Source organism: Phascolarctos cinereus, unplaced genomic scaffold (assembly GCF_003287225.1).
Source record: "Phascolarctos cinereus isolate Bilbo 61053 unplaced genomic scaffold, phaCin_HiC Scaffold_726;HRSCAF=1367, whole genome shotgun sequence".
NCBI classification, from domain to species: Eukaryota; Metazoa; Chordata; class Mammalia; order Diprotodontia; family Phascolarctidae; genus Phascolarctos; species Phascolarctos cinereus.
This window is the reverse complement of record NW_027556098.1, coordinates 216,986,929-217,014,147: the sequence shown is the minus strand read 5'-3', so window position 1 is coordinate 217,014,147 and position 27,219 is coordinate 216,986,929. Positions and strand designations below refer to the sequence as shown.

Below are 27,219 nucleotides of genomic sequence, written 5' to 3'. Positions count from 1 at the left end.
ATACTTGAATTGTTTCTTTCTGGCTGTTTGCAATATTTTCTCCTTGACCTGGGAACTCTGGAATTTGGCTATAATATTCTTAGGAGTTTTCCTTTTGGGATCTCTTTCAGGAGGTGATTGGTGGATTCTTTTGATTTCTATTTTACCCTCTAGTTCTAGAATATCAGGGTAGTTTTCCTTCATAATTTCTTTGATAATTTCAGATAATTTCTTGAAAGATGATGTCTAGGTTCTTTTTTTGATCATGGCTTTCAGGATAATCCAATAATTTTTAAAGTATCTCTCCTGGATCTATTTTCCAGGTCAGTTGTTTTTCCAGTGAGATATTTCATAGTTTTCTATTCTTTCATTCCTTTGATTTTGTTTTATAATTTCTTGATTTCTCATAGAGTCATTAGCTTCCACTTGCTCCATTGTGGTTTTCAAGGAATTATTTTCTTCAGTGAGCTTTTGTACCTCCTTTTACATTTGGCCAATTCTGCTTTTTAAGGCATTCTTCTCCTCACTGGCTTTTTGGAACTCTTTTGCCATTTGGGTTAGTCTATTTTTTAAGGTGTTATTTTCTTCACTATTTTTTTGGGGGGGTCTCCATTAAGCAAACTGTTGACCGATTTTTCATGATTTTCTTACATCACTCTCATTCCTCTTCCCAATTTTTCCTCTACTTCTCTTACTTGCTTTTCAAAATCCTTTTTGAGCTCTTCCAAGGCCTGAGACCAATTCATATTTTTCTTGGAAGCTTTGGATATAGGAGCTTTGCCTTTATTGTCTTCTGGTTGTATGTTTTGATCTTCTTTGTCACCAAAGTAAGATTCTATAGTCTGAGGTTTTTTTCCTGCTGTTTGCTCATGTTCCCAGCCAATTACTTGACTTTTTAACTCTTTGTTAAGGTAGGACTCTGCTTCCAGGGTGGAGGGTGTATTGTCCCAAGCTTCAGGGGTTTTGTGCACGTGTTTTCAGAGATACTTCCAGGGACCTGTAAACTTTCAGTTCTTCCAAGGTGGTATGATAAAGGAGTGATGTTTATTCCCTTCCTGGCCTCTGCTCTGGTCTGTGAGTGACCACAAGCACTCTTTTCTGCCTTGGATTGCCTCCTCATGCTGCCACAAGCTCTGCCTCCCTAGCATTCCTTCTCACCTTAGGACTGCCACCCAGGATTGTGACCCAGATCCAGGCCCAGGGAAAGCAAGAGAATCCTGCCCCAGAACCAGCAAAGGGATTCCTGAAATACCCCTCTGATCAGTCACTCCATTCCCCTATCATCTGTGGGCCAAGAGCTCCAGAAGCAACCATTGCTGCTGTGGCTGCTGCCCTGGGGCTGTGCTAGGGCCAGGGCTGGACCGCACTCCTCTTTCACCCAGGTCTTAATGACCTTTCCCACTGACCTTCTAAGTTTTCTTTGGTATTTATAGGTTGAGAAGTCTGGAAACAGCCACAGCTGCCCATGATTCAGTCTTCTGAGGCCTCTGGCTCCATCTTTGCCTGCACAGCCCATACTGAACTGTGCTCCTCTCCCAGCCTGGTGCAACAGACCTTACTTCAACCATCCAGGTTGTCTTGGGCTGGAAATTTGTTTTACTCTGTCTTTTTGTGGGTTCTGCTGCTCTAGAATTTTAGAGTTATTTTTTACAGGTATTTGGGGGGGTTTAGGGGAGAGCTCAAGCAAGTCACTGCTTTTACTCTACCATTTTGGCTCTGCCCCTCTGATAGAATATTTTTAAGAGTCCATATTTATGGTTTCATTTCTGTCTTTGAATCTTCAGGACCTACCACAGTGCCTGGTACGTAGTAGGCACTTAACAAATGTCTGCTGACTAATTCTTTTTTTTTTTTTTTGGTGAGGCAATTGGGTTAAGTGACTTGCCCAGAGTCACACAGCTGGTGAGTGTTATGTGTCTGAGGCTGGATTTGAACTCAGGTCCTCCTGACTCCAAGGCCGATGCTCTATCCACTGCACCACCCAGCTGCCCCTGCTGACTAATTCTTGAAAACACTGAACTCCCTGCACAATTTGTTTTCTTCCCCAGTGTTGCTGTGAAGATCAAATGAGACAATATTCATAAAGCATTTAGCATAGTGTCTGACATATAGTATGTGCTTAATAAATGCTTGTTTCTTTCCTTCCTTCCTACAAATACATTAAGATTACTAGCTTACCTAATACATCACAGGAAATATGAAGGACACTGATGAACTCTAAGTATAGATTGAAGCATACTTTTTTCACTTTTTCCTGGTGTGTGTGTGTGTGGGCGCGTGTGTTTTGCAACATGGCTTGGCCAATATGGAAATAAGTTTTGCATGGAACTTCATATGTATAATGGATATCATATTGCTTGTCTTTTCAATGGTGGGAGAGTGACTGGATGGAGAGAGAGAATTTGGAACTCAAAATTTAAAAATCGATGGAAAAAAAAAAAGAAAAACAGGAAAAACTCCAACTGGCCCCCTTCATTTTAGCAAATGATTTGGCTTACCCTTAATTCTTCCCCTGTACATCTCAAAGCTGGAAAGAGACTTTTTCTGGATACTGCCTAGTACTGATGAGGTAATTTTTAAAAATGCTTTTGTAAATTTTATTTTGTTGCTATATATTTTGTGTGAGGAAAGAAAGAAGTACAGAGTTCAGTGGAATATGATGAATATAGATCATGTATCTGGCAGTGAATCCAGGGCTTCCTTTATTAAGAAGAACCAAGTTTTTGTAATTTGAGTCTCCACAAATATTGATGTACATGTTTTCCCTTTATCTTCAAGCAACAACTGTCACTAGACGTCATATAATTAGGAAAGGTAAGCATCATTTTAAATGTTCAGTCTACTGCCAATTTCATGCCACTGATTGTCCACCACTATTATTGGCAGTAAAATGGGGGTGGTGATAAATTGAAATACTTATTTCTGGCTGTCAAATGATGAATAGCATTTCTGTTCACAAATTTGACTGTGGGAGTTAGGAGGGGAAGGCGCTAAATTGGGTTGGACTGGGTTCAGGAAAAATGATTTTATTTCACTTATAAAATGAGCAAAGAGAAAGAAAAAAACATCCCTCACCCCTTTAATTTTTACTTAACTAAAAACTCCTACTGAGTTCAAAATGACATCAAAATCACTGTCCAGTGCTGAACTTGGAGAAAGGTTGAAAGAAAAGGCATTTGAATTGTTGCTATAAGGTCAGAAATGCAAAAATTATCCCCTTCCCCCCAAGGGAAGTCCAGATCCATGGATGACAATGTGTGAAAGTACTACCTCTAACATAGGCAGCTCTTAAGTTCCAGAAATTTCCTCTCAATGCAAAATAATCCAAAATTATAGCAACCAATTAAACTGTTGCAGGTATTTCAATACATAAAGAAAATCTAACGTTCCTCTCAACTAAAATGATTTCCCATTATGGCCACACAGTGATGACCAAATTAGGAGTTACCTAGGGGAACACAATCACTAACCATTTATCAAGCACCTACTATGTGCCAGGTACTGGGGATACAACAAAGGCAAAATAAACAAACAAACAAACAAACAAACAAATAAATAAATAAGTCCCTGCTGTCAAGTCTAATGTGGGAGAAAACATGGAAACCACTATGTACAAACAAGATATATACACAGAATAAATTGCAACTAATCAACAAAGGGAAGGCATGAGAATTAAGGGGGATTAAGAAAGATTTCCGGCAGAAGGTGGGATTTTAATCTTGGACTTGAAGGAAGACAGGGAAGCCGTGGGGAAGAGATGAGGGTGGAGAAAATTCCAGACATGGGGGACAGCCAGTGAAAATTCAGGGAGTCAGCAGATGGCATGTCTTGAGGAACAGAAAGTCCTAAATAGGGTAAAGACACTGTTTTCAAAGCAAGCTAAGAGAATGAGTGTTACTCTAAGAGTTATTGTTTACCAAATGACTTTCAAATAGAAATCTGGTAAACTAGAGTTGGAGGATGTGCTACAAATCAAATATATCTTTATTTTGCTTTCATTTCCTTCGCTTCAACAAACAAAAAACCTCAACAACATAATTATCTAGCCTCCCTCCCCCAAAAGAAAAATATTTTGACCAAAAAGTTACATCTACATTTAGGGCATCATAAAGATTCATTAAATCTACTTTTGCACTAATTTTTTGAAGTGGAATTAAATGGAAAAAAAAGGATAAAAATACCTTTTTTGATGGTGAAATTCATGAAACAACTGAATCAGAAAGGCAAAAATTATGGGAAGTTCTCACAACTACTTGCACAAAAATTAAGTTGGCATGATTAAATTAACAGAGGACTGGAAATGTTCTTTCAGGTCACAGAGTATAATACTGAATGATTTATTATATCTTATTTAGTTAAAATACTGATTTTCAGGATCAAATAGCAAAACTGAGAGCTGGGGCCCAGAGCTAAAACTGAAGCAACCTTAGCCTTGGACAAGTCTTTAAAAGCTGCTCAGGTTGCCAGGCCACTAGCATTTTCCCAGTTTCCTTGAGGGGCCATCTGATCCTGCTTTCTTTCCAGCAGGAAATACAACATTATTTCTAATTAAACTGTAATGCATATCTATGTAACATTTTTCATCTAAGGATTTCAAAGCACCTTTGTCTCAGTTGGGAAAAAAAAAAGTACAGATGTGTTCCATGAAAAAAAAACTAGCCTATTAAAAAATCCAAATTTATAATACATTAATTAGGAGGTGGTTATTAGCATCACAAAAGCATTATTTACTTTACAAAAAGATTTGCCTGAGAATTCCTTGAGAAGTACTAGGCTCTCTTGCATTTTGGATGTGAATGAATATATAAAAGTTCAGTTTTTATACTTTTCAGGAACACATGTATTATGAAAAGTGGGGTACAGCCACATATAATAAATAGTGTGGTGGGAGGTGAGAAGAAAGGGCCGATTTTACTTAGTGAAGGGTGAGAATATATTTCATAAAAGCAGTTTTGTTGCTATCAAATACAATACATTTTATAAAACATTTTACATATTCCTACCCAATATGAATTGTTGCTACTAAGTTAATGAAAAACCTAGTTAATTTAAAAATAATGATTCAAAATAACACTAAAAAAACCATACCGAATCAAGAATGAACATCTTTTAACAAGAATGAACTATTTGAAAGCAGTAGCTGAAGGCGCGTTGGAGGAGCCATTATTTCTTTAGCCTTTGGTTTGAAAAAGTTACTTATTTTAGATTGGATTCCCCTTGCAAGACCCTGAAAATCTGCAGAGGAAGAAATTGTTTCAAACAGTTTTACTCAATAACAACCACATATACAGTGTCTGAATTATTGTTACTTCCAAAATAATGCAGTTTTATAGTATGATTAATTCCCACATCACAGAGGTAGAGAAGTAACTTAGTGCTACTGGCTACTCAGCAAATAAATGGTAGAACTTAGAACAGACCCCTAAATCTATCAGTTTCCACTCAAATGCTCTCTATTACTCAAACTCATGGAATGAAAGGACTTGAGAGATTCTTTAGCAGTCTAGCTGCTCCCTTTATCCTACATACATACTTTAATGTAAATTAATGCCTTTAGAAGATTAAATCCATGACTTCCAAGTCTTTCTAAGGCCAGAAGGATATAGCAGGATGAAAATTAGATCTAAGGTCTTTGGATGAGACACCACTTGTATCAGTTTGTAACTGGTTTATTGCCAGTTGAATCTGGATAATTAAAGTTCCTTCCCACTATATGATAGAAGAACACTGCACAGAAAATCAAGGGATCTGGGTCTTAGACATCAACTCTGCCACTCACTAGCTGGGGGACCCTAGGCAAATCTTTTCACATTCCTGTGAATCAATTTCCTTATCTGTAAGAGAATTGAACTAAATGACCTCTGGGGTCTCTACCCATCTCTGAAGTTCCATGATTCTTCTATTTCATGGTACACAGTACATGGTTAAATAAGTACCATTTAACAGGTTGCTCTTCAAAGCACTTTGTAAACCCTAAAGCTGTACTAAAATTATAGATTATGATTGTTATTTTATCTTCTAACAGCATTGAAAGATAGTATATTTTGTTTGGATAGTCAATTAGCTGAATCAGAGGAATATATTTTCCATGTCAATGGTTTTTGTCATTCAGCTAGGGTCTATATAGTTTCCTTGTCTCACCCCCCCCCCCCCCCCCCCAATACTACTATGTCTTTCATGTACTTAAACAGCTTTCCTACCCTTCCCACTGCACTTGAGTAAGAAGCATGGGCTGCTTAGGAAAGTCTTCAAGTGACTCAGATGTTCTTTTCACTAGAGCAAGGGGTCTTAACAGGTCATCCTTAAAAAAATTAAAAAATTTTAAAAATTACACCTTTATCTTTGCTAACTTCTAACTGAAATTTAGCATTTTTTTCAATTATTTAAAAACCGTATTCTGAGAAGGGCCCCATAGGCTTTACCAGGCTGCAAAAAGGAACTGATGATACACAAAAAGGTTAAGAATTCCTGCCCTAGTGAATGTTCAAGTTTGGAAAAACAGAGCCTCTCATGACATAACAAAGGATTTTATCTATTTTTGAGGGAAAACCTGTACATCTCATTTTCCTTCATTCAGAAAGAAATCAGAACCATGCTCCACCTTTATCTTTGAAGGTTATCCTCAAAAGCACATAATTTGGTTTTCAAAAATAAAACTATTTAGTATCTTCCCTCTGGTGAGCTATCATACTTAATTTTCCTTAAATCAAAGATTCATATCATAAGACATCATGCAAATTGAACAATGACCCTTACTGCATTGCCACGACTTTTAAAAAGGCAAGTTTACTTCTGGAGCTTTGGTTGGATGATGTTATGCAGGGTTCATTGTGATGATGGAAATCTAGACTGGCCCAAAGAGTGATGGGGCACTAGACTAGGTCAAACAAGATAATGCAATTCAAACAAATGGCTATTCTTGAGGTGGGATAGGGCATTCGTACCTCAATGTGATGGAGACCAGTTAGCCTTCTCTGCTCCCTATCTATATGCAGTGAAATTGCCTGGAACCCACCTCTATTTCCTAGAATCTTTGGATTTAAAGTTGGAAGTTATTTTAGAGACATCTCACATTTATGTAGCGCTGTAGGGTTATTGGTTGTTTTTGCTTTGTTTGTTTTGCTTTAAGTTTTGCAGCCTGATTTTCTCACTGTAACCTGGAAGGTGAGTAGGGCAAGTATTGTTATTATACCCATTCCACAGATGAGGAAACTAGTAGCCTGAAGGATTAAGTAACTCGTCCAAGGTAACAGACTCCAAATCCAATGATCTTTCCACATCTCATTTCTGATTCTTCTACTGTTTCTTAAGAGGGCAACTCAGGATTCAGAAATTGTCATGGCAAAGGTTATCACTGAAAAAAGGAGAAAATTCCCTGCTCACGAATGACCCAGTGTATGGGGTTAATTTCATTAGCCACACGGGTCCTCCCTGTCTTGCTGAGTAGCAAGGTGGTGATCGGGATGCTCTGGGGAAACAGAGCAATGGAGCAGCGGCTGATGATGACTTCGAAAAAGACTTGACCCCGAAGCTCCGACACGGAAAATAATTTGCAAAAGAAAAAAAAAAGTGACAGAAGCTGTTTATTCTAAGACCGGCTGATGGTTGTATTTTTTTTTCCTCCCAAAATCTTGCCGGCTTCACATTTTCATGCACCAAAGCGATGCCAAAAATATTGCTGCAACCCTTACCTGACAGTCTTCCAGCATCTCACCCGCTAGTGAGCGCGGGGGCGGGAGGGGGGCGCCGTGGGAGGAGCGGGTGGAGGAGCCCGGGAGGCTGCAGCGGCCGCTGCCGCTGCGGGTCGCCTAGGTCGGCTTCTCCTCCAGGCTCCGGGGTGCTCCAGGGCCAGAGCTCCCGCAGTCAGTCACTCCGCGCGCACGCGCGCTGCTCCTCCGTTCGACTCCACTACAGTTTCTCCCCACCCCCTCTCCCAAGTCATTAGGAGCGCCACAAGCAGTCGGAGTAAGGCAGCGGGGGCAGTGGAAGGAGGGGGAGGGGAGGGGAGGGGAAAGGTGGCTCCTGACCACGTGACCTCCCCAACATGGCGGCGCCCAGAGGTGTCCACCTGGTCCTCAGTAGAGGTAAGAACCTGGGACGGACTGAAGTGCGTGTGTGCACACAGACACACGCGCGCGCACACACACACCATACTCACACTCACCGAAACACTCACACACGCACTCCGGACATGTCGGTGCCCTAGACAGCGAGCGCACGTGCACTCGCACGAGTTACAAGTTGACACTCAGATTCACCAGGACTTATAGACGTATTTACACACCTGCATCCTGGCAAGGTCACGCCTTACTTTCTCTGTCTCTGTCTCTCTCTCTCCTTCCCTCCTTTTCTCTCCCTCTGTCTCCCTCTCTCCCCCTTTTCTGTCTCCCTCCCTCTCTTCTTCCTCCTCTCCTATCCCTCCCCTTCTTCCTCCCCCTTTCTCCCCCAACTCCTCTCCCTTTCCCTCTGTCTTCCATATCCCCCTCTCCCCCGAATCTCATCAACTTGTCAGCAGTTACTACTACTTCAGATTCAGTGTAAATTTCCTTTATTGTTCCCCCCCCCCTTAATTATATGCTAAGACTTGGGGAAATGCTGCTTCAGAGATTGCATCCTCAAAGATAAGAGGAATACATAGAGTGGAAGAGGTGCTGGATTTAGACTCCAGGTAGAGGACCTGGGTTCAAATCTTGCCTCTACTACCCTAAGCTCTTGGGGGACAAAGAGAGGCAAAAACTAGTCCCTACTTTCAAGGAGCTCATAGTGTAATGAGGAGACAGCAGACAAGCAACTATCTACAAACAAGATATGTATAGGATAAGTTGGAAATAAACAGGGGCAGCTAGGTGGCACAGTGGATAGAGCACTGGCCCTGAATTCAGGAGTACCTGAGTTCAAATCTGGTCTCAGACACGTAATGCTTACTAGCTGTGTGACCCAGGGCAGGTCACTTAGCCCCGTTGCCTAGCCAAAAAAAAAAGTAAACAACAGAAGAATGACCCTAGAATTAAGGGGAATAGCAGGAGGTGGAGAATGAGGAGAGAACATTCCAAACACAGGGAGTCAGCTAGGCCAAATGCAGAGTGAGAGGAGTAGCAGGTGTCACTGGATTTCAGAGTACATGGTAGGGAGTAAGATGTAAGAAGATGGGAAGAGAGGTGTAGGGGCTGGTTATGAAGGGTTTTGAAATGGCAAATGGGAATTTTTTCTTATATTTAAACCTGGAGATAATAGGAACCACTAGAGTATATTTACTTGGGGAAGGGGGCATGGTAGAAAGTGTGTGTGACATATTCAGATATACTATGCTTTAGGGAAATTAATTTGAGAGCTGAGTGGAGGATGGACTGGAGTGGGGAAAGACTTGAGGCACGGAGACTAATTAGAAGACTACTGAAATAGTCCAAGAATGAGATGATGAGGGACTATATCAGAGTAGTAGCAATGTCAGAGGAAAGAAAGGAATATAGAGGAGAGATGTAAAGGTAGGGAGATAAGAAACTTAGGGAGAGGGAAAAGTTTGAGGGTGGGGTGGAGATAATAAGTTCAGTTATGGCCATGTTGAGTTTAAGATATTTATGGGATGTCCAGTTTGAGATTTGTGAATTTGAGTGAGTGCCTTAATGTCTTGGCACCAGGCTTTTTATTTGTAAAATGAGAGATGTAGACTAGATGAGTTCTAAGGTCCCCACCAGCTCTGATTCTAAGCTCTCTGTATGACCTGTTCTACTCCTGTGGTCATGCTCCTGTCACCCACCAAGATCAGGCTATCCTAGGTTTCAAGAACTTATGGATATTTATTCAGCAGCCATTTAATAGAAAGATCTTGGGTTCCAGTACTTACTCTCTCATTTACTGAATATATGTTCACGTTTGTGTGCCTCATTTAGAGTTGAACTTTCTACTCTAAATGCTATTAAATGGATTTTAGAAGGTTTGCATGGGAGTGAGGTATATATCCTTATTCTTCTTAATCAGAGAAATCTGTTAGAATTATATTAGCTTCCTAGGTTTTGGAGACAAGTAATGTTGTTCCAAGTGCGGGGAATGTGGCACTTTACGCCGGGGAACAACTGGACAGAGAAGACAGGAAATATTGCAGCAGTGTATATACAAATGAAGAGATAAATTGGAGGAGACTGGTTGAAGGGATCCCTCTTCAGACTTCAGAGTAAGGAATGCAGATTTGCTACAGAGGTCTATGAGGAGCCATTGGAGTTTTTTAAAGAGTGAATGAAAAAGTGTCAAGCCCTTTGTTTGTGCTGGGGAAGTGCTGGGGATCAGGACTGGGTCTGGGCTTTCATTGGTGCAGGGATGACCTGGATAAGGAAACTTCTATCAGTGCACCTTCTCTATAGCTTATAGGCTTCGAAAGTGTTAGGGACTTAAATGTGTCAGGAGCAGAATTTAAACCCTGGAAGCAGGACTTCCTAGCCTTGAGCCCAGCTCAAACCATGCTGCTTCTCAAGTGCTGGGGATACAAGTTAAAAAACAGAGACAGTTCTTACTCTCAGGGAGCTCACGTTCTAGTCAGAGGAGACAATACATGTAGGAGGGACCATCTGTAGGGCAGATAGAAAGTCCCGGAGGTCCTTAGGTTTCAGTGGTAAGACTGATGACAAGGCCTAGGGCGCTGACTCTTGGTGACCCAATTTGGGGTTTTCTTGGCAAAGATACTGGAGTGGTTTGCTGTTTCCTTCTCCAATTCATTTTATAGATGAGGAACTGAGACAAACAGGGTTAAGTGGCTTGCCCAAGGTCACACAGCTAGTAAGTGTCTGAGATCGAATTTGAACTCAGGTCTTCCTGACTCCAGACCCAGGGCTCTATCCACGTACTGCTTAGCTGCCCTTTAGACTATTTTGGCAGATCACAAAGCAGTCCCCAGGGGTCTGCAGGGTGTAGCAGCAGACGAATTAGGAAAAAGAATGTGAGAGATTGATAGTGGAAAGTATTTAAAGTTAGGAGAGCTAGATTTTAATCTGGGTTCGTTGTCCTATACTCACCCACATAGTGACAACCATAGTTCAGGTCCTCATCACTGATCTCCTACATTCTTGCAATGGCCTCCGATTGATCTCCCTGCTTCTAACCTCTTCACTCTGATACATCCTCCACCTACCTGCCAAAGTGATTTTTCCTAAAGCAGAGGTTTGAACATGTCATTCCTCTATTCACTAAACTTCAGTTCCAGGATCAAATGTAAAACTCCTCTGTTTGGCTTTTAAAGCTCTTCCTTACCTGGCCTCTTCTTACGTTTCCAGCCATATTATACTACTCTTCTTCATATGTACTACAGTCTAGCCATATTAGCCTTTTTGCTTCTCATATACAACATTTTCTCTCCCATTGTCAGTCCTGAATACCTGTAATGCACTACCCTCTGACTTTTGCCTCTTAGAATCCTTCCTTTCATTCACAACTTAACTCAAATACCACTTTCTACATGATCCTTTTCATTCTTCAGAGTGCCCAGGTACTAGTTCCTTAATCACTTCCCCCAATTATCTTGTATCTAGTTTATCTACTTTGTACACAGGGCAGAGAAGTGGTGCCAGGCCTGGAATCATGAAGACTTATCTTCCTGACTTCAAATCTGGTCTCAGACTCTTACTAGCTGTGTGACCCTGGGCAAGTCACTTAACACTGTTTGCCTCCTGTAAAATGAGTTGTAGAAGGAAATGGCAAACCACTCCAGTATCTTTGCCAAGAAAACTCCAAATGGGATCACAAAGAGTCAGACATGACTGACCGACAACTCCAAAATATTTGTATGTTGCCATCTTCAGCTAGATTGTAAACTTCTTAGGAACAGAGACTTTCACATTTGTCTTTTTGTCCCTGCTGCCTGGCACATAATATGTGTTTAATAACTTCTTGTTTGTTGATTGATCTATTAATTGATGATTACCACCACAGTCAAGTCACTTAATCCTTCAAGAACTCAGGTTCCAGTTCCATAAAATGAGTACAATATGACTTGTATTAACTACCTCTCAGGGTTATTATAAAGAAAGTGTTTTTTTTTAATACTTTAAAGTGCTATATACAGTTGTTATTTAGATATTCTTCTAAATTGGTTGGAGGGGAGATGAACAAGAGAAATGAAGGCTGACTTAAAGGTAATGGTAAGTGGTATCTGGACCAGATTGTCTTGGACCAGAAGTGAAGAGGCCTAGATTCTTTTTTCCAGATTGACTATATTACTATGAGAAAATCAGTTCTCTGTTTCCTCATCTGTCAAGTAACTAATTATTCCTGATATATCTATCATATAGGGTTGCTGTGAAGATCAAGTTAGATCTTAAATTTAAAAATATTTTCAATACTTCAAAGTATTATATACTTTACAAATATAAGTTATATACAAAGTATATGTAAATTATACTTTACAAACATAAAATGTTATGTTATAGTCCAGGCAAGACCCAGACCAGAAATTTAGTGTTAGAATACGGCATGGAACAGTAGGAAAAGCAGTGGGTCGGGAGTCAAAGGACCTGGGTTCAGATTCTAGCTCTGCTGCTTATTAGTTATGTGACTATGGACAAATCAGTCTACTTTCATAGGCCTCAGTTTTCTCATTTGTAAAAGGAGGACTCAAAGATTTTCTCCAGCTTTTAACTTGTAAAAATAAAAATAGAAAGGAAATAGAGGGAAGTAGAAATTGCTGACTGAATGAGATAACAACTGGACAAACAAGATATAGGCACCTCTTATAAGGCTAGGGGAATGATAATAATAACTAGCATTTTATAGTGTGGTTTAGCGTGATATAAGGGATAACATGATATAAAGGATTTTAGGGAAGGGATGAAATTCAGGCACTAAATTGAATTGGGAGTGAAGAGGGTCCAGGGAATTTTGTGGCATAGCTCTGGTTGTTGTTAAGTCATTTCAGTCATGTCCAATTCTTTGTGACCCCATTTGGGGTTTTCTTAGCGAAGATATTGGAGTGGTTTACCATTTCCTTCTCCAGCTCATTTCACAGGTGAGGAAACTGAGGCAAACAAGGGTAAGTGACTTGCCCAGGATGACACAGCTAGTACGTGTCTGAGGTCAAATTTGAACTCAGTGCCTCCAGGCCTGGTGCTCTATCCCCTACACCACTTAACTTCCCATATAGTTCTGGTTGCTTGGTTGTTATTGAGTAGCTTCAGTCATGTCTAATTCTCCTCAGCCCCATTTGTAGATCTTAAAGGAGAAAGAGAAACACTGACTTCTCTTTGCAGGGGACAGTGATTTTAAATTTTTGAAAGCTCTGATGATGACACATTTGGGGTTGTCTAGAGAGTCTCAGAAAAGCAGATGACTGCTTAGGAATTAAGGTAAAGTTTGTGACTCCCCATGATGCTAGCAGAATGTAAGCTCCTTGAGGGCAAAGTCAATCTCACTTTTGTCTTTGTATCTCCCAGTGTCCAGTACATTACAGATGTTAACTAAATTCTTATTGAATTGAATTGCTCAGATAACATTGTTAGGAATTAATTGATCTGGAGTATATAGAATAATGAATCTCTCTCATTGAGGTGAAGAGAGGATATATTAATGGGAAGAGGTCAGAGTAGGGGAGTGGAGTGTTGGAAAGAACTTAGTGTGGAGTCAGGGTCCTTGGGTTCAAATCCCACCCGTAATGCCCTTGTGACCTTGGGTAAGTTAGCTAATCTTCCTGTATCCTCATTTCCTCATCTGTAAAATGAGGGGGTATGGCTAGATGGCTTCTGTTCTAGGATAGATCCATGATCCTATGAACTGTCAGTAATCTAGTTTGTTCATTATTTCTGGCAGACTTCCAGCCTGTCTTCGCCTTGCCCAGCAGCATGCTATTTGACAATTCTTTCCTCTGCCTGTCAGTGTGTCCTCAGTGAAGTCAAACTAACTTTAACATTAGGCTAACCTAGGCATAGTCAGGAAAGCAAATCTGCTGCAGAACTGTAAATTATGTAGTGCAGTGTCAGATAAAATAATAATAAAAATTCACATTTATGTAACACTTTAAGATCCAGAATGCTTTCCTCGCAGGAAGCCTGAAAGGTAGGTATTGTAGGTATCATTATCACCAATTTGTGGAAGGGAAGCAGGCTCATAAAAGGCTTTTTCAGGGTCACATAGCTAGTAAGTACCTAAGCCAGAATTCAGGCTCAGATCTTGACTTCAAATCCAGCAGTCTTTCTAATAACCACGCTGCTTCTGGAATTATCTGTTGTTTTGGATAATTTGTGCTGGTGTTCTCTTCCACTAGGGTTGATTCTAATTGCCTGACAGTATGAGGCTAGTTTTAATAAGGTGTGATATATATGTTATGTATACTTCTGTTGAAAGACAGGTAATAAGAATGTAGCATAATCATGGTCTTTTATTGAGGAGAACCCTAATCTGACATGACCTATGCTTATACAAATTCAGATGTACTTTGAGTTAAATCACGTCCCTGAAACCAACTCATACACCTCTGTGCCTTCTGTAATAGAGTTAGCCCATGAGGCTAATGCTAGTCAGCCAATCAATCAATCAACAGGCATTTCTTAAGCCGGCTGTTTTGTGTGCCGGGCCCTATGCTAAGAGTTGGTGATAGGACAAACATAAAACTGTCCCTGCCCTCAAGGAACTGAAGAGTGTAATGTGATATCACTACTAAGTCTATTTCCAAAGATTATTAGGGAAAAAGAAAAGAACTTGTATGTTCTAAAATGTTTACAGCAGTTCTCTTTGTGGTGGCAAAGAACTAGAAATTGCAGGGATCACCATCAATTGGGGAACGGCTAAACAAGTCATAGCATATGATTGTGATGGCATATTGCTGTGCTAAAAGAAATGATGAACTCAATGATCTTAGATAAACGTGGAAAGACTTACACAAAATAATGAAGAGTGAAATGAGCAGAACCAAGAGAACATTGTATGAAGTAACAGCAATATTGTTTTAAGAACGACTTTGAGTGAATAAGTTATTTTGACTATTTTAAATGCCCAAATTAACTATAAAGGACATACGAAGAAAGACACAATCTATCTGCATCCAGAGAAAGAACTGATAAATAGAAATATGTGTAGAATAATTTTACACACATATACCTATTTGTGTCTAATGGTGGTTATCTGGGAGAAGATGGGAGAACGAAGAAAAAAAAGAAATTTACCTGATAAGTATTGTATAATTAAAAGCAATAGCAAGTTATACATAGTAGATTTGCAGTTTCATGTGCAATCATCTTTTTCATTATACTATATTATGGAAGTGCTTGTTTTATTTCATAAATAAAAAATAAAATAAATTTTTAAAAAAGAGTGCCATGGGAAAGACAGATTGTAATGCAAATAAATATGTAAGAATGTACATCATCTATGAAAATCCAATTCCCCTGGAAGGGGTCTAACTAGGACTTGGAGGGAGCAGGAAGGGTTTCCCACACTAGGTGGTGTTTGAGCTGAGTCTTGAAGGAACCTAGGGATTCCAGGAATTAGAGGTGAAGAAGAAGAGCATTCTAGGCTTGGGGGCAGACAGTACAAAGGGGCCAGGGTATAAGGACTATGTGCCCAAGCAGAAGAGCTTATATTTTATCTTAAAGGTAATATGGAAACACTAGAGTTCTTTGAGTGGGGGAGGGTAACATAATCATACCTGCCATTTAGGAAAATCACTTTAGCAGTTGTGTGGAGGGTGGCTTAGATTGGGAAGAGCTGGAGGGAGACCAATTAGAAGGCTATTGCAATAGTCCTAATGAGAGGTGATGACAGTCTTAATTAGGTGGAGGCTGTATAAGAGGGAAGTGATTGTGTCCAAGAAATGTTGTGGAGGTAGAAACAAGATTTGGCAACTGATTAGATATTCGGGGTTAGCAAGAGTGAGGAATCAAGGATGACACCAAGGCTGTGAATCTGAATTGCTGGAGGATGGTGGTGTCCTGACCTAAACAGTAATAAGGAAGTTCAGAAGAGTGGTTTGGGAGGGGTGTATTGGGGAAAATAAATTCCATTTTTAGACATATTAAATTTGAGATGCTTCTAATCAGTCAGTAAACCTTTATTAAGCATCTACTGTATGTCAGTCACTACGCTAGGCCTTTGGGAATACAAAGAAAGGCAAAAGATTGCTGTGAAGGAACTCACAGTCTAATGGAGGAGACAACATGCAAGCAATTCTGTACAGACAAGCTGTATACAAGATAAATTTGAAATAATAAATAGAGGGAAGGCACTAAAATTAAGGGGGATTGGGAAAGGCTTCCTGTAAAATGTAGGATTTTAGCTTGAACTTGAAGGGACACCAGTAGGTGGAGGTGAGGGCAGAGAGCATTTCCGGCATGGGGGACAGCTAGAGAAAATGCAGGGAATCAGGAGATAGAGTGTCTTGTTTGAGGAACAGCATGGGAGGTGGGGGTGGGGGTGGAAGGTATAAGAAGACTGGACTCTGGGCTTTGAATGATAAACACAGGATTTTATATTTGATCCTGAAGGTGACAGAGAGACACTGGAATTTATGGACGAGAGAGGTGACATGGTCAGGTCTGTACTTAAAGAAGATGATTTTGATAGCTGAGTGGTAGATAGACTGGAGCATCCTGGGATGCTAATTTTGCTGATGAGTTAACATTTAACAATATCTTTAAGGGTAGAAAAAGCAACAAGGGTTGAAAAAGGGCAAAGCTAAAGCAGACCTTGCCTTTGAGGACTGACTTGTCCTACACCGAAAGCTGTTTTTTCTTATGTAGTATGTTTCTTGGGTAGTTCTATTTTGCGTGTTCTATTTCTTATCCTTCATTTGCTAAAAGAATGTGGAAAGATTAGAGAGAGGGAAGGTATGTAAGGATGAGTGATGGTAGTGAAATTGTTGTAGATAGAAGTAGCATTTTATAAGATGAATTTAGGAAATTCTTATTGGTACATAATGCTGGAGTGGAAGATTGTAGGATGAGAAAGGAATGAATGTCCTTCAGAGCTTTTAGCAATTTGGGGCTAACACTAATAGGCATCAGCATTATAGAAAGACACTCAATTCTCAATGCAGTGGGATTGCCAGACCTTGTACTTGGAACATAGTTTGTGCCTATCTATTTGGGTGGTATTTGTCACCTAAAATAAAATGATGATTTTTAGAGAGTATGTTGATTATTTTCAGAAAATAAGCAATGCCTAATTTTCAATGAGAATACTAAAGATCAGTATAGTGAACCTAATCATGAAAATCACCATGTGACTTTCAAGTCTTGACCCCTAATTCCAGAGCTTGGACTTGGAATCTTGCAACTGAATGTGAACTGGAAAAGGATTGTCTTAGTGAAAAGAAGAAATAGAAGAAATTGTTTACTTTAGAAATAAAGCAGAGAGAGAGAGAAGAGAGGAAAGAAAGTGAAAAGAAAGATGAAGTTTGAAATTTAGCCTGTGTTCCATGCAAGATATTTTGCCTTGCATTTTTAGTAAATAAACTTTAGTTAAAAAAATACTTTTTGCTGTGCTTTAAGTGTCACATAACCAAATAACATTAAGACCTTCATAGTCTTTTCAGTTGAGAAATGTACAAAAATGTTTATTTATCTTGCCTAACATCAGTTGCTGCCAGATGCCAGGGTCAGTCTGGGAACACAATAAAGCACCGTAGAGAATCATAGAATGAATGGTGCCATGTGGATTCTACCCCTTCTTGTTCTCAGCAGAAAAATAAGGGGGCAGCTACTTTTTTTCCCCCCTAGGTAATGGGGTTAAGTGACTTGCCCAGGGTCACACAGCTAGTAAGTGTTATGTGTCTGAGGCCGGATTTGAACTCAGGTCATCTTGAATCCAGGGCCAGTGCTTAGGGCAGCTACTTTAACCAAAGAAACAGATGACACAGCCATGCTTCATTGACCTGTGATCCTTCATGTAATTGAATATGTGATACCTATTTATGATCCCGGGACAAAAAAGAGTATTTCAATGATTGTTACATGGGCAACGCTTAATTATTTGCACCAAATGAAAGAAGAATTAGTCCTATGTAATAGAAAACCCCAGAAAATTTACCCACTTAGTTTGGGACTTCAGAAGACTTTACTGATCCAGGGATCAGGACTATAACTTCAATCAATCTTAATGCTCTGACTAAGAGGAAAGTATGTATCATTCTTGGGCCTGGAACTCACCCAGTCTTTCTGAAGGGAATGGTTTGAGACTGTGTATGGATATCCACCAATAAGCAGATGTAATAATGGCTTATAAAGTTGGGTAGAACGTAACTTCTAAAAGCTTATCCTCGTGCTTTGGTGTAAGTGTGTGTGTGTGTGTGTGTGTGTGTGTGTGTGTGTGTGTGTGTGTGTGTGTGTTTTATTTTGGGGGAGGGAATAAGGGATGCTGGAGAAAACTGATTGAGGGTCCCATGATGTTATGCTTAGATTGCCTATCCTGAATTCGTAGGAAAAAGCAGCCGTGCAACTTTTCTGTTTCAGCATGAACATAAACTATGAACAAGTATGCTGGATTAATTGATTGACTGGAGAATCAGAGAGGAATCAGAGACACCAATGATAAGGCTATTGAAGTAGTTCAAGGGTGAAATGATAAAGCCTTGTGCCAGTGGAAAAATAAAAAGGACAGGAAAGATGTGTGCAATAATTTGAAGAAGACAGAATTTAGTAACTGGTTACAATTAAGAGGAAGAGAAGAAAAAGTCAAAATTGACTCTTGAGGCTTTGAGCCCAGGTGCCTGGGGAAATGATGGCACTATTAATAGAAAAGAGGGAGTCAGAAAGAAAAGATGTCTGAGGGAGAATGTGATCGTGAATGCAGTTTTCATTTAAGTAAAAAATGTTCTTTGTCTCAAAGTCAGTGTATTTTTTTTAAAGCTCACTTGAAGATTTACAAAGTATGTTTTTCACAACAGCTGTATGAGTGTAGGTAGTACAAGTATTATCTCCATTTTACAGGTGAAGAAATTGCAGCTCCTACAGCTGAAGGAACTTCTCCATGGTCACACAATTAATTAGTTTAGAACTGAGATCTAAGCCCAAGTTTCCTTGCTCCTTTCCTTATTTAGTGTTGTGTGCTTTCTGCTGTCCCCCACACACACTGCTCTTCATAAGTAGAAGTAATGCAGTGTTTGAGAGTGGAGATGTCCTTTAGACACTTGGAGGTGTAGAACTGATGAACAAAGTTTGGGGGATAAATCATTGCTGCAGATGTGGAGTTTTCAATTTGAGAATTATTTACAAGGAGGTGGTAGGTTTGGTTCCCTCCTCTCCAGTGGGGTTTATTGTTACTTTTTGTTTTAAAATCATAGTGATTTCCAGATGAGTTCCCCACCCATCTCCCCAAATGAGTTACTTCTTGTAACAAAGAAAAACGGTGAAGCAAAGCCACTTGACACAGGGACTCATCTGATAACAGTGTATGCACCATTCCATATCAGTGACCCACCCTGAAAGGGAACAGGCTTCCTCATCTCTTCTCTGGGACCAGGACTGCTAATTACAATTACACAGACCTGATAGTTCAAGTGGGACTTGTATTTGAGCTCAGCTATAAACAGGAACAATGGATTGACCCTCACATTTAGAGGGAAGGAGGAAGAGCCAGTGAAGCAGACAAAAGAAAAAGAAATAGGAAAAGTAGGAGAATTTGGGATGAGCAAGCATCATGGCATGCAGAGGAGAAAAGTCTCAAGGAAAGGAATGGTCAGCATCATGTTAAATACTTAAAGAGGTAAAGGAGAATGAGTCCTGGAAAAGGTCACTGGATACACCCTTTAGAAAATGATTGGTGACTTTCAAGAGAATAATTTCAGTTGAATCTTGGAAGTGGCAGCCAGATGACAGTGGAGGACATAGTGATTAAATGGAGGTAGAGGGTGTAGACCTGTATTGCTCACCCTTTTTAGTCTCAGAACTCCTTTGCACTCTTAAAATGATTGAGGATCTCCTAAAGAACTTTTGCTCATGTAGATTATATCTATTGATATTGACCACATTAGAAATATGCAAATGCTAGTATTATTATGAAAACAGTTTTAATCTTAGTGGACCCTCTGAAAAAGTTTTGGAGACCCCAGAGACCCTGAACTATATAGTGGAATCACTGGTGTAGACTATTTGATCAAGAAGTTTGACTGTGAAAAGAAGAGAGATAGGACGTGGGTAGCGGAGTCAAGTGAAACTTTATTTGAGATAAGGAGATCTGTTTGTGTGTAAAGATAAAGGGAAGGAACCAAGGGTGAGAAATAGAATGAGCATGCTGGAGAAAGAAGTCATAATCAAGGGAGCAAAGTCAAGGAGGTAGTGGAAAGATATTGGCTACAAAGCTCATGTAGAGATTAATTTTAGAGAGGAAGAGGGTACTTTTGTTGAAGTCAGAAGAGGAGAGTTTTTCTAGAATTTTTCCCCCAGAGCTTCAGCTATTTTCAGTGTTGAGAAAATTGTAATGATGCTATGATTTTTAAAATGTTAAGCTGCCATCAAATTAAGTAGCTAGCAGAGTAAGAGAAAGTTTACTAGTTAATTACAAATAGTATCTAAGGACAACTACATCCGAGGTTCCTTGAAGTCTTCTTACTCTGTGTGGCTGTGTTTCACATCCTAGCTCTCTTTCCTGTTCAGTGTTATGATTGTTTCGAGTTTGAGATGTCACAAACTATCCCTATAACATCAGATAAAAGTAGTACAGGAATGGAAAGAACACCCACGTGGCGCCCTCAATTGACTGCTCGAAAACTGGCTGCTCTATGGAATTGATTAATATCAATTCCAAAGATTGTTGTCCCTGTTCCTGCTTTTACTTTACTCCTACTTTACTGCATTATGAGTAGGAGCAGCTCAGTGCATTTCTGAGTGCTAGAATTCTGCAATCAGAAAGGTAAGTGAGGGACACAGCAGGGAGAACGAGTATGATGTGAGACAGGTAGGTGATGTTCTCTGGTAGGAGGTAATGAGATTTTTATATGATGGCTAAATGGGGGATGGGACAAGCAGACGGCTATTGGTATGATTGCCAGTTGTGAGCTTGTTGAAGATTATCAATTACCTTAATCAAAAAACCCAGATGTTGAATGCCTTCATGTCAGTGGCTTTCTGGTGATACCATCCATATCAGTAGAATGGGGTGAGAGAATAGAACTAATGAATTTTTATGGAAAATCACAGCTGCCAAGGAAATTTTTCAGAGGGCCTATAACCACTCTGTAGAAGCTGGCTATGTTGATTATCTTTTTAACAGTAATTAAATTTATTTAGAAATTCTACATACTTTAAAAATAGCTACTTACTTTGAGTGTCAGATATGTTTTCTAGCACTGTTTTCCTCCTTGATCATTAGAATATTATTAATTTCTGTAGGCAGTGGGGAGCTATGGAAGATTTAATAAGATTGGCATTGTTTAAGTTTAAGTGCTGATGACTTCCTGCATGTAAATTAAGCTTGCTTGACCTTGAGCCAAGATTCTTCTCCAGGCAAAATTCTTGCAGAGAGGAGTATACTAAGTCACTAAATGCTTAATAATTCCTAGCTTGTCCCTAGATCTACACAAAGTAAGAAAATTAATATTCAGTAGTAATTTTAGTACTTTTTCATCTGATTTTTTCCCTCAGATTTTATGTGACTCCTGCCATGGATATAATCAGTAAAAATGATTTTCATCCCTCAAAAGCACAAATCCCCAAATAGTATGTAAGTTGAGATTAATTTGAAAAAATTGTAGGTCATTTGCACATCTTGAATACTTCTTAATTGATTGACTAGCTCAGTGCTATCTAACCAGCAACTGAACACCATTTCCAGGCCTTTTTCCCCCAGGCTTCCCTATCTTCTGTTTATGACATTGATCTTGCTCCCTGGCTGCTGTTACTCTGAACACAGCAACCCCTCTCCCATTCCGGTTGTATCTCAGATCCCTAGTGTGCTGGTGGCATCAGATTGGTACCTTCTTCATACGCACAGTTTACCAAAGTGGGAGCAGATCAGCACTGGGACCTATTGTCGAGTTGAGAGGTTGAGGAACTGAGAGAATATGTGGGAGAGGGTGAGAATATGTGGGTGAGGGGTATGAGTTGGAAACAGGTTCAAGAGAAGGTAAGGATATAAGAGGGATCTGAGTGAGGGGTTATGTGTGTGAGTGTATGATAGAGAGGATGAGGGAATGTGTGAGTGTTTATAGGAGAGGGAAGCTGTGTGTGGGAGGCAGAAATGTGACTGAGACTAGCATGCTTCAGAAAGTATCAGGTGGCCCTGTATGAATGTGATCTGCCCCAGTGTTGTCCTACTTAATTCTTTCTTAGCAGTACCTTTATTTCTTGTACAAAAGTAAATGCAAATTTGATTTTTGTGTATTCATAGAACACTTTCTTCAGTCTTTTCAAAGCAGGCCACTATAATATCATAGATTTAGAACTGGAAAGGAGCTTAGAGGTCATCTAATTTAAGCCCCTCATTTTATAAATGAAGAAACTGACACCCAGAGAAGTTCTGAGCTGTCTTTCTATCTCACTGTATCCTCTGGTTCAGAGCCCTCATTTTACATTTGAGGAAACTGAGGCCCAAAGGTATGATATAACTTTCCATGGTCACACAGATAGCAAGTGCTGGACTGAATGCTAAGGTCTTTCAGGGTTGTTTTTCATCATATCATTGTGATCATCGCATAAATTTTTCTGTTTCTGTTCATTTCACTCTGCATCAGTTCATTCAAGGCTTCGCACATTTCTCTGAGTCTGTCATATTCATAATTTCTCACAGCACAATAGTCTATTGCGTTCACATACCACACTTTGTTCAGCCACTCCCCACTTGATGGGTAATTTTTTTCCCAAGAAGCAAGTTGCTACAACAAAAAGTGTCTCTATAAATATTCTTGTGCATATGGGTAATTTCCCCCTAATGTTGACCTTTTTTGGGGTATTACCTAGAAATGGCATCATCACTGAATCAAAGATTATGTACAGTTTAGTGGTAAGGTTATTTTTTTTGGAATTGGAGGGAGGATAAATCAGTTTCAAATTGTTTTCCAGAATGGTTGAATCAATTCACAGTTCTACTAGCAGTTTATTAGCTTGCCTTTCCTCCCACATTCCTCCAACAACTGCTATTTTCCTCTCTTTTTTTTTTTCAACTTGATGGATATGAAGTAGAACCCCAGAACTGTAGAAAAATACCAGTTGTTTGTGTTTGTTAACAGTTGTTAAGTTTGCAATAAAAAAAGAGGAATAAAAAGATCAGGAACTTAAAGTAGAAAAGATTAAGGACAACCTTTCAGTGCTAAGGAATCAACATAAGATGGGGTAAAATTTCCCCGAAATAACAAGAGTTGAGTTTAGAGAAGCACAATTTCTGTTGGGTCAAGTTAGCACAGTACTGTTCCTCCCCCTTCCCCCACATATTTTGTGATATTGGAGCAAGAGCCAAGAAAACAAAAAGAATCTTTAGTTTGTTAGAAATTTTAAGCTTTCATAAGGAGAAGACCAGAACTAAATGAAAAATTTGACCTCCAATATCAAGACCCCAGAGAAACATAAACAGGTAAAAAGGGGGGAAAAAAACTCAAGGGATTCAATAGAGCTAAACTATTTACTTTCCTACATAGGAAGAGGATACTTGTAATTCTTAAAAATTATATCACTAATAGTACAGCTACAAGGAATGTACATGCAGAGACAACCAATGCAAAGACGTGGAAGTGGAAGATGGAGTGTTGTGTGTGAGAAGCACAAATAAGGCTGTTGTATTCACTGAGCTGTTGAGTGTGGGAGGGGGATAATGTATAACAAAATTGGAAAGGTAGATTGGGACCAGGTTCTAAAGAGCCTTAAATGCTAAAAAGAGAAGCTTATATTTCATTCTAGAGGCAATAGTAAGACCTCATGGTTTATTGAGTAGGGGAGGAATATGGTAAGACTTGCACTTTAGTTGTGCTTTTTTTTTTTGGGTGAGGCAGTTGGGGTTAAGTGATCTGCCCAGGATCAAGTGACCTGCCCAAGGTCACACTGGTAGTATCAAGTGTCTGGTCTGAGACCTGATTTGAACTCAGGTCCTCCTGCTTCCAGGGCTGATGCTCTATCCACTGCGCCACCTAGCTGCCCCCAGAGTTGCACTTTAGGAAAATCATGTTGACAGCTATGTGAAGGATGTAGTACAGAAGAGAAAGACCTGAGGCAGGGAGACTAATTGGAAGGCTATTGCAGTAGTGCAGAGAAAAGGTGATGAAGGCCTTGTGGCCATCTGAATAGAAAGAAGGGCAAATATGCAAGAGATACTGGGGACTTAGAATGGTAAGCTTTGGCAACTGATTAGGTGAGTGGGGTGATAGAGAGTATGGGGTGCAATCAAGGATAACACCAAACTTGCAAGCTTGGGTGATTGGAAGGATGATTTGGCCAGAAAAAGAAGAGTTGGGTGGAAGAGTGAGTTTGGGGTTAAGGATAATGAGTTCTGTTTTGTCCATGTTGATATGCCTAAAGGATAGCCAATAGGCAGCAAGAGATGTATAATTTGTACTCAGGAAAGAGACCAGAACGAGATATATCAATTTAGCAGTTATCTGCATAATGGTGATAATTAAACCTGTAGGAGCTGATGAGGTCACCAAGTGAAAGAGTATAGGGAAAATAGAATAGGTCTCAGGACACAGTCTGGGAACCACAGTTAGGGAACATGGTACAGAAAGTGAACCAGCAAAGGAAACTGAGGAGCGGTGAGAGATATGAGGAGAAGCGAGAAAGATCAGCGTCACAAAAACCCAGAGAAGAAAATATCCAGAAGGAATTGATCAAAAGTGGCAAATGCTGCAGAGGGGTCCAGAAGGATCAGGGTTGTGAGTGGCAGATTTAGCAATTAAGAAATTATTGGAAAGGGATCTTCACAACAAAGTGAGATAAGTACAAAGTGAAATGACTTGCTAATGATGACATAGCTGTAAAGTATCAGTGGGAAAATTCAAACCCAGATCTGTCTTGACCCCAATTCTAGCATTCTTTTCAATCTGACTCATTAGACTATCAGTGGATAGTCTTCCCAGCCGAATCAGGGACATGGACCCTTTCCTTAAGGCAGTGAAACTTACCACCAGGAGCAAGGGTATGAATATGACTCAGCTGGGTGTTTGGGCGCCGTGACTGTGAGCTGCATAACTGCCACATTTGGTCTGTGGCTTCATTCAAAATGGTTAAGAAGCATTAGAGATTGGGTTTACTGGGGAGATTTCTCAGGGCAGGTATTCTAGCTTATCAGTCTTCACCTCCCCCCCCTTAACCAGGTTGGGGCTACATTCATCGTGGCAGATTTCCTTGCCCTGGGGAGAAGTGTGGTGCCCTTTATCAGCTGGGCAAAGGCTCCTTAGTTCTGTGATTCTATGCATGGGAATTTCATAGTGCTGATACCTGCACAGATAATTACTTGTCAAGGCCCACAACAGTTTATTGGCTTAGTTCAGTATATTCACGATAATCCAAAGCTCTGAGTCACAGTGGGTAACTGTTTCAAGATAAGCCAAAGTGTCAAAAGGATTCCAAACAGTGATCATAAAGCAAACACTATAAACAAGGAAATATGAAGTGAGCAATCAACTCAGCTGCAACAAAGGTCCAGGCTGGTAGGCAGGAAAGCAAACAGAGTTTAGGTCACTGAGTTTATAACTACAGCCCTAGCATGTGTGGCTTGCTTTACCTGGTTCAGTGTTAGCTTTTGTCAACTTGTTCAGTTGCCTGTGGGCTTTAAAATCTGTACTGCCACCTAACACAAACACCATCTCCTCTCCCATGAGTGTTCCCCGGGCTATTTTTTGTCAGGTGGGGTTGGTGGCGTGTATTACAAAGTATGCTTGTAAGTCAGCTTTGTGGAGGTTCTGGGCAGGCTACCACTTTAGTCTTCATACCTGTATCCTTACTACTCACTATGCAGTGGAGATTCCAGGAGCTTGGATCATGAACTTCACTTAGCCATCTTCTAGCAGCAGGAGAAATCAGAGAATGTGTTGAGTATAACCCCAGCTTTTCACTGAACTTATAACAAAAGGCCCTATAGAACTTGAAGTAGATGTCCCCTTCATTCCTGCTAGGAGTTCCACTGGATTGAAGACTTATATAATTGGAAAAGACCCAAAAACTCTATAGCTTGATAGAAAGGGATGCATGAACAAGGATGTTTTGTGGATAGCCCAATCTGATTTTTCATCCTTCATGGTTTTCTATGTATCAGTGATCAGCTGCCAATTTGTAGGAGACTATGGCTGCATCTAAGGTAGTGTTTAGTGTGACCTAAGAGGTCTCTAGCTTCTCCAAGTACAACCATGTATATTGTGGTATGGTAGTAGATGAGTGTGGGGAAATGATGAAGGTTGAACCCATGATTCACAAAAAAGAGGGGACTAATGAGGAAATTAGTTCAGCTATGCATATTTAAATTTTTTTTCTTTTTCTTCTTTTTTCCAATGGAAAGGGAGAGGTATATGGGAGATAAAATGGATTTTTGTTCACTAAAAAATTAATTTAAGTTTTAAAAATTATATGAGTATAATTATACCATCTAATAGTTAAAGCAAAACTAGGCAATAGACAGAAAGGATAGCCAGTTTTGTTACTAATGAGAGAAAATAACAAATATTGTTCTAATATCTAATAGAGATAGAAGTCTCTAAACTTTTTTGATTATTTAACACTATCAGTAAAACAATTGTTGAGCATATTATACCAAATATTTGTTCATCAATTATACATGTGCTGCAGTACTAACATTCTGTACATCATAAAACACATAAAATAGGCATTTTAAAAGGTGATATAAAGATGAAATGAAAAATATTTTAAAATAATTTTGCTGTTTTAACAATCCACAAAACCTTTTGCTCTCACTAAAATTATCATCAGTAATTATTATCAGAAACAATCTTTTTATTTTTTTTTAATTCTACAAATAAATTACCTTTATTAGATCAAGATCAACTCAAGATATATGCTTGAAAATTTGTATTGAAACTTCAATACTTAGATAATCTGTGGTATCATTGATATAAATTATTCTCTCCACCTATTCAGATTGTAACCCATTCACCGTGCCTGGCTGTCCTGTGCAACTCTTGCCCTCCCATGCATCCTTCATTGGGGTGCCCAGTCTGCTAAGGTCCGTATTCTAGGAAGGATAAAACAAGATAATATTTGTAAAGTGCTTATCATAGTGCCTGCTACATAATAGGTGCTATATAAATGTTAGCTGTTATTATTATCTCTTGACAGTTTGTATGTTATAGGGGAGCACATGGGCTATCAGTTATCCCTTATTCTCTCTCTGAGT

The 27,219-nt window shown here is 39.6% G+C and overlaps 1 protein-coding gene across 5 annotated transcripts in view; it reads left to right on the top strand.

Moving 5' to 3' along the window:
* Nucleotides 1–7,971: 7,971 nt before the first annotated feature.
* Nucleotides 7,972–27,219, top strand: part of METAP1D (methionyl aminopeptidase type 1D, mitochondrial) — an 89,099-nt gene continuing 69,851 nt past the window's right edge. For 2 of the 5 annotated variants that reach the window (XM_078146971.1, XM_020990965.2), the window contains exon 1: nucleotides 7,973–8,063. Coding sequence is in view for 1 of the 5 variants with exons in the window: in XM_020990967.1 (XP_020846626.1) it covers nucleotides 8,024–8,063 (40 nt within the window). In the remaining 4 variants the exon portion in view is untranslated. Of the gene's footprint in view, nucleotides 8,064–27,219 lie in introns of all 5 variants that reach the window. The other 3 variants (XR_002325439.2, XM_020990967.1, XM_020990969.2) reach the window with 3 other exon arrangements.